This window comes from Cydia fagiglandana, chromosome 3, assembly GCF_963556715.1.
Source record: "Cydia fagiglandana chromosome 3, ilCydFagi1.1, whole genome shotgun sequence".
NCBI lineage: Eukaryota > Metazoa > Arthropoda > Insecta > Lepidoptera > Tortricidae > Cydia > Cydia fagiglandana.
In genome coordinates, this window is record NC_085934.1 from 16,578,608 (window position 1) to 16,586,984 (window position 8,377).

The 8,377-nt window shown below is 36.6% G+C and overlaps 1 protein-coding gene across 1 annotated transcript; it reads left to right on the forward strand.

Moving 5' to 3' along the window:
* Window positions 1-6,578: 6,578 nt before the first annotated feature.
* LOC134680230 (peptide chain release factor 1-like, mitochondrial) lies at window positions 6,579-8,345 on the forward strand. The gene is made up of 2 exons (XM_063539318.1): window positions 6,579-7,660; window positions 7,966-8,345. The coding sequence occupies exons 1-2, from the start codon at window positions 6,689-6,691 to the stop codon at window positions 8,200-8,202; spliced, it is 1,209 nt and encodes a 402-aa protein (XP_063395388.1). The 5' UTR covers window positions 6,579-6,688; the 3' UTR covers window positions 8,203-8,345.
* Window positions 8,346-8,377: the final 32 nt, after the last annotated feature.

Here is an 8,377-nt window from a genome sequence, read left to right on the forward strand (position 1 = left end):
CAGCGCCAAGCCGTCGGCTTGGTGAGAAACAATCTACATGTTTGCCTTCTGCTAATGACCCATTACCTAGCCGCGTTTGCTATGCACTTCGCACGCAACCTTATTTTGCACTACATATTTTATTTATTTTTAGCTTGAACACGCTTTCAGAGCTCTAAGAAATCGCGTAAGTTAGATATTGTCATTAAAAAATTAATAATATCTAACATAAACAAACTTTGGTATAGATTTATCGTGGATTTATTAAGCAAAGTAGATTTGTTTGCGTCAGGTAGCGAGTGCTTTTAGGTGTTAACTGCATAAAGCCAACCTAACATTTAAGTACCAACATAAATAAGTTCAATGCATGTATTTCATTTTATACGACCGCTATAAATTTCATTGTGGCCGAGAGAAGTGTGAAGTACTGTTAGCGCTGATATTGCGCAAACGTGCGATATTTATTTAAGAGCTACTAAGTGCACTACGGCTCGTACTAAAAATCTTTCCCGACAGAGAAAATAATGTATAGCCCGTTTTGTCCTGCTCCTACTACAGTCATCGTGCACATGTTAGAAAGGGATGATAAGGGATTTTTAAAGAGGGAAAGCTTGTTAAGAGGTGTTTATAGAAAGGAAAGCGTACAAGGCAAACGGAGCACTTCGCTCGGAAATGGCCCAAAACTAATGTGGACCCGCGCTCGCTTGGGACATAAATCTGCGGGCAAAAACTACGACCAAACGATGTAGGTTTTGTAGTATGTTACTGGACTCAATCCTTATAAGTAGGATCATAGGGCTGAATCACAGTTGTACCTATATCCACAATGTTATACATATACCTAGGTACGGGTATCTAGTCCGGATGTAGGAAACCTATTTTTTTTTAAAGCTGGTTTCCATTTTCGTAAAATGTCACTAATATTTTCTACAGTTGTTATTTGAAGACCCAGCCATTACTCTAAAAGCATTTAGTAGCCCACAACTGCTACCATATAGCATAGGCAGGTACGTATCCTTTCATAGAACCTTCAGCTACCATAACAAGCTCTGAAAAAATCGATACTCCGCAATGAATTACGCAAGTCGCAAATGACACGGTAGCCCATGTGCGGTCGTTTGCACAAACGGCATCGAATTAACTTGATAGCGAGCCGCATGCGATAATAGCCCCTAATGCAACGTAATTACACCCGCCGTACAGCCACCGGTTATGTATTAAATTATATTAATGAATAAACTTGTCAGTTACCTATAGTTACACGCAAAGTGAGTTATAAAAATTAAACTATTATTTACGTATAAAAGGAAGTAACTACCTATTTATAATAGGCATTGTTGTTGCTATAAAATGGTCATTATCATTAGTCCTTTCATGACGTTATTCAAATTGTTCTACAATTCTTTGAACCGCTTCCAGCTAAGCTTAGATCTAGGTACGATTAGGTACCTAAGTAGGTACATATATACAGTGTGGAAGGATAAGTCGGGCCCTGGAAGAAAACTACCTTAAATCCTTAAGTTGGCTCATTTTACATAAAGGAGACATTCCTTTATTTTTAAAAAGAAACAAAACTGCATTTAAAGATTTTCTAAAACTCGCTTGCCTCGCCCAGGACTCGAACCGACTAAAAATTCAAAAAAATAAACACTCGCAATTTTATTCTACTAGTCGATACAGTTAATGTAAATGATAACATTTCTCCAAGAAACATTTACACTCATCTTTCGTACAAATTATCCATAAAAACTAATATTTAGTACTCAAGATTGTTTTAGACAAGCCACATTGAAGAAAAAAGGATAAAATCTTTGAATGCAGTTTTGTTTCTTTTTAAAAATAAAGGAATGTCTCCTTTAAGTAAAATGAGCCAGCTTAAGGATTTAAGGTAGTTTCCCTCCAGGGCCCAACTTATCTTTCCACACTGTATATCGAATGGTAGCGAGGACATTATATTCATTCATTCTTTTTTTTTATTTACGTTTCCTTCCTATTGAATAGATATAGGTACATACTATTAGGTAGTTAATACCTAACTTCCAATTTACAAATTATCCATTCTAACTAGTGTTCGAAGTGGTAAATTCACTAGTCTTTTGTTACTGTTCTCGTATATTGAAAATAAGCACCTAGCCAAGTTAATGAGCAGTCGGAACATTGTATCTGTATACTGTAGGGTTAGTTTTCGTGGCTAACACTCCACATTCGCACAAAGAACATTTGTATCTAATTATTGGCTAAAGTACAATAGCCGCGTGGTCAAAACGAAGTGTTGCCGATGTAGGGGGCTATTCAAAACACAGGCTGAAGCGTTAACACCTTCTATTAATATAGCGAAAGTTCTCTTATGAATAAATGCACTAAACTGATCTTTTCTACATATTTCCTTACAATTTATTTAAGGTGTTTGAAAGGAAATAAATTAAGTATATTGTGACTCTTGGTCCAAAATATTTTTTATGAATATATTTCTTGCTCTTAAAAATCTTTTATAATAGGTATGTCAATCAAATTAAAACTACTAGTAATACAGTAAAATTATACATTTTGCGTTTGCGTCAAATCCGGTAGTTCTGATTTTTTGCAGGCTTGTTTATGATGTTGGCCCAATGAATAATCCAAGTTTGTGACCTCGAGCGCCGAACGCAACTTTGACAAAAATCGAATAAACCGCAATTTTTTTTAGATTTGGGCGATTCTAACCCTAAAGTACTAATTTTTGATAGTAACTTCCTAGGGCGCTTTTAAAGTAGACTAAATTTGCTACAATAAGACACTAGAATTGTCTCTGTACATCTAATATTTTCCGAAATAAACCCTTTCAAAATTTTATAATTTTACATCAGTTCTTAGCTATAATAATTATAAGGGTTAGGTAGGTAATTTATATGGAATTCATCACCGGCGCGTTCTACAAAATATTTATTTTCCATAAAAAAAATGTATGAGTGCCTATTTTGAAAAAATATATAAAAATATAAAAATTTAAATATAAAATTTTGAAAGGCTTTATCTCGGAAAATATTAGATGTACAGAGACAATTCTAGTGTCTTATTGTAGCAAATTTAGTCTACTTTAAAAACGCCCTAGGAAGTTACTACCAAAAACTAGTACTTTAGGGTTATAATCGCCCAAATCTAAAAAAAATTGCGGTTTATTCGATTTTTGACAAAGTTGCGTTCGGCGCTCGAAGTCACAAACTTGGATTATTCATTGGGCTAACATCATAAACAAGTCTGCAAAAAATCAGAACTACCGGATTTGACGCAAAAGAGCCAGGTTACAAAATTCGACAATTTTACTGGATTATAGGTAAAAAGAGTAAATTTTTTTGTCAACGTAGGTATTCTTGGGCCATTCTGTATTAAAAAGAAAATGACTGTGAACATCATTCAAAATTCAAACACTGTTCCACCACCCTAGCACATCGGAAAACTCATTCAAATGTTTTCCACAATTTTCAGTAATTACGACCTAGATATTTATTTTGCGAAATAAATAACAAATAAACACTGATTTTCCAAATTGTGCTAGCATTCTTATACATAGATCGTGAAGCAGATGTTCATAAACAAAAATACAGGAATTATACCTGAAATTAATTAGAATATTAGGTGTTGGTAGTACCTACTTAATGTTACCTAATACGAAAATCTTTTATAGGTAGCATTGCATAATTATTACTTGCCGTGAATATACTGTGTAAAACTCAGACTTACGTTTGCAGACACTTTTTGCGGACACCTGAACTATTTTGAAAAATAGGCGTCTAAAGTATTTATTTATCGTACAGTGTATTGGTACAGTAAGTATGTACTCTACCAACCTCACCGTACCCACATCCCCTTATACGAATCGAAAGATGCTATACGGATTTTAATTCAGCTACTGAAAAATTGTAGTTTCAATCGCTGCAGTCCCATTACTTCCGTCAAAAGCTAGTAGAAGAGGAAGCTATGCGGTCGGCAGCGACACAATGCCCGTCCGTTTGTCCGTCGCTATTAACGCTAATAACTCCATACACGCGCGTCTTGCGGTCGCCAGAGGAAGCTCTCTTTGTCAGCCTAATAATTCTATCAATAGGCAAGTTGCGGTCGACACGGTAATCGCGAAATGTGCGGAATTTTAGCCACTTTCCGCCCTCGGTGTGAGACAAAGCAGAAGCTCTTTGAATGATGCTAATGTCGGCTCGCGTGCGGATAACGGTCGCTTGTGGATTCCTTTATATAACTGTTATACCATATACCTACCTATTATTATTTCTCATTGTAGCACCAATACACCTTTTTTCGCGCAGTTCGTAACACTTAACGATATATCTGATATCAACCTAGGTAAGGTTGTCAACAATTTTTTGATGTGTTTGATGATATTGTTAATAACAACATACAACAGTATTAAGTTTGGAATTAGCAAGAAAATTGGTAGGTAGTTTTGAGAACTAACAATATAAATGAAAACCGTTATGATCGCAAAACACTTACACATAGGTACATTTTGTCCGGTCAAGCTGCAGACGAATGCGCTGACTTCTCTTGATCGTCACTGTTCAAAAATTCATCATATTGTTTCAAAGAAATAGTTATTTGTTTTACAAGGGTTGTTGTTTAACCGCTCGTGCTAATATTGATACCCGAGCAAGCGAAAGATCCCAAAATTGAACCACGAGCGTAGCGAGTGGTTCGAAAAATGGAATCTTGAGCGTTGTGAGGGTTTCAAAGCACGAGGGTTAAACAAAATTTGCCCCCGAGTGAAACACAAAATTTTTTACCACACCAACCCCAAGCAAATTTTAAACGTAAAATATCAAACAAAATCAAACCAAATCAAATCCAAATTAATGTTATTAAATATTTATCATCCAAAATCATTATTTAAAAGTCAATTCTACCAGCAAATATATGAAAACAACTCAAAATTTGCATTTGATTACTTTGCCTCTCATGTGAATAAAATGCAACTTTGCTATCAGTTTTTGAAGTGCAAAGTAAGTCTTTCCGAGTTGGTGTGGTAAAAAATATATGTTTACGCTTACTGTCCTCCCCAATCCATTTCCAGTGAGCCTGATAAACCACATCAGACCCTCGGCTCGATTCGGAAAATGAATTAGATTTCTACTAGACTTCAACAAATTACGATATGGATAATTTAAAGATATTTGTAAGATAGATATATGTCAAATTTGACGTTTCCGCGATTCTGGAGGTCCTCTCGAACGATTTCGACAAGTTATGACTTAGATATCCAAGTCACATCTAGTCGATATCTAATGTAGATCTAGTTGATCTCTAAATCATCGCTAGATCTTGTGATTATCTTGAAATCCGAATAGGCCTGCCTGTCTAGCATGAGTTGAAGAAGAGTTAGCTACTTGAAGTGGCGCAATATGTAAGTATGGAAGTCGCGCGCGAGAACGTAACTCATGCTAGCAGGTCAGGATGTGATAACTTTTATAGGTACGTCTACTGGCCTGCTCAGGACGCGCTTGCTTTAAAAGTAGGTAGTTATCACTTAACTACATACGATAATATTTAACTTATGAGCTTTGAACTGAACTTTTTTCTATTGCCTGCTGATTCAGTTGATATTTATTTTTTCTCCTTGGTTTTATGAAATTTTGCGATTGACACTATAAAGATGTGACACAAAGAAAACCGAATATGTTGATGGCCAGTATTTTGCATCTTCGTACAAGTAGGTACCTACAACTTTGGTAGCTCGACTCTTAAGGGGCCCACTAATTAACAGTCCGCCGGACGGTGTCGGCCTGTCAGTTAGAACAATATTTTGACAGTTCCGAACAACTGACAGGCCGATACCGTCCGGCGGACTGTTAATCAGTGGGCCCCTTAAGGCCAAGCGCGCACTACGATTTTAATTTTTGTGACACGATTTTTTATTAGCGCTGTAATACATTTATTTTTTTGTCACATATGCGCGCATTGACATATAAGTAAATACAATACGTTGCATTTTTGCGATAAAATTATCAATTTTTCTATCAGACGATGTCCCTTCGCCCCTACATTTTTCAAATTTGCCGCCTTTTTCTACTGACAAGATCATCTTGACCAACTTTATGTGGTACGTTATTATTTACTTCCCAATCCTTAAATTTTGCATAAGTACCTATCATTCATATAATTCGACAAGCTCTCGGGCAAACAGCGTGGCATGGCAAACAGCAGGGCTTAAATTAAGTACTTACCTAATTAATGCAGTGCTGCCAAAATAGTTGGTTAAAATTTTGGTGAGGTGTGGCGAGTAGTCCGCACTTGTACTGCCATCTGTTACACTTTAATAGTGAAATAAAATTTTTTTTAACTTTAATGCCATCTGTTGAGGACTGTTGGTAGAATAACTTATTAATTGATATGCTACTCAACGGTAGATGGCAGTATAAAACGTAGCATACACCAAATAAATATAGAATAAATAAGGCGTACAAGAATTAGTTAATTTTAAATATTTAAGCGTCACAATTATAATTATCAAAAATAAAATCAACATAATATATTTTGCATAAAAAACAAAGGAAACATACTTGAATGTACCTGTAAAAAAGTTAAGTGACACTGACACTTGACAGTGACAATTTATTCAATCAAAGCTAATTATAACCTTAAAGTTTTAGCCCTAAAACAATTCAGAATTAAATTATCTGATACTATATTGATAGTATTATCCAGCAGTATACTATAAACAGTGATGTTGCTTTCAAAAATGTCAATAATAAGATCATTGTTTAAAACAGGTAGACATTCTCTTTTACTCCGACAATGTTATTCTTCAGAAAATTTATTAAAGTTATCCGAACCAGCAGTCCAAAAGTATCTTAGACGTTTATTGTTAGAACACGAAGAACTATTAATCAAATCACGTCGCAACGATGCAGAAATCCAACGACTCCGTGAAATAAAGCCTATCGTTCAAGTTCTTGAGGAAAGGATAGCTTTGTTTGACAGTATCGAAAACCTCAAAGAACTAAATAAAAAGGAGAACCAAGATGATGAAATGAAGAAAATGGTTAAGGAGGAGGCTCAGATTTATCTCTCACGTCTCAAGGAAGTAGACAATGACCTCCAGTCAGTTTTATTTCAACCATATTTAACAGAGGGTGGCATTCTGCTAGAAGTCACAGCCGGCGCGGGCGGTCAAGAGGCCATGCTGTTTGCCCGAGAGCTTTTCGAATTATATGAAGCATATGCAAACTTTAAGGAGTGGGAAGTGAATATAGCTTCTATTGAAAAGTCTGATATAGGTGGTATTAGAAAAGGTTCCATGCTGATTAAAGGAATTGGTGTGCCAGAGCTCATGAAGCTTGAAGCCGGAGTGCACAGGGTTCAAAGAATACCTGCTACAGAGAAGGGAGGTCGAATACACACTAGCACAGTGTCGGTAGCAGTTTTGCCGCAACCTAGTGAGATTGAACTAGATATACCCGATAGGGATATTTCAATTGAAACTAAGCGTGCAAGTGGTGCGGGGGGACAGCATGTGAATACTACGGACAGTGCTGTTCGCATCACACACCTGCCGACTGGCACTGTTGTGGACTGTCAGGAGGGACGGTCGCAGATAAAAAATAGAGAAATTGCTATGCAGAAACTGAGGACACTCTTGCTACAGAAGCAGCAAGAAGAACTGACATCAAAAATCAATGCAGAGAGGAAATCCCAGGTTAGTATTACTATTCATTGAAGAAATAATCAAATATTTATTATTTTATTAGTGACTTGATTCTTTGTATAACATTCCTATATATTTCTTGAAGATTAATGATAATATGAACCGTTTTCAAGATTTATTGTCACATTTACCAATGATCAAATTTAATTCTAGGCACACAAGTTTTTCTTGCCAGGTATAAATAAGGCCAAATACCTGAATTCGTAAACAAAGACACTTTGGGATCACCGCAGTAGGGGTACTGTTTGTCACAGGTGTTGTATATTTTTGTAGACTGCTTATTTATTCTATTACAGGTCGGGTCAAGCAATAGAAATGAAAAAATCAGAACCTACAACTATCCTCAAGATAGAGTGACCGAGCACCGCCCGGGCGGCGGTACGGTGCACAACCTCAAGGCCTTCATGGAGGGGGGTGACCTCCTCGAAGAGCTCCAGGAATCTTTACTGCGAGAGGCACAGTACCAAACTGTTGTGAGTGAAATAGAGGAATTCAATAAGAAATACGGGCAGGAGGAAGCTTCTACCAGTTAGATTGTAAGTCATTTAATTTAATTTACTGTAGACCAGTGGTCGGCAACCTGTTAGCAGCCAAGGGCCACATAGTAGTTAAGGAGGTTGGTGCGGGCCACACTTTTGTTATTTAGCATTAGCAGACATTGTTGTTTGACAATATTACATACAAAATAGCCAGGGGTGCTCGCGGGCC

What these genes read in the sequence shown, in the direction of transcription:
- LOC134680230 (XM_063539318.1), top strand. Translation starts at nt 6,689, where the DNA reads ATGTTGCTTTCAAAAATGTCAATAATAAGATCATTGTTTAAAACAGGT. An exon ending in ATGCAGAGAGGAAATCCCAG is followed by an intron (nt 7,661 to 7,965) that starts GTTAGTATTACT and finishes ATTCTATTACAG; the next exon opens with GTCGGGTCAAGCAATAGAAA.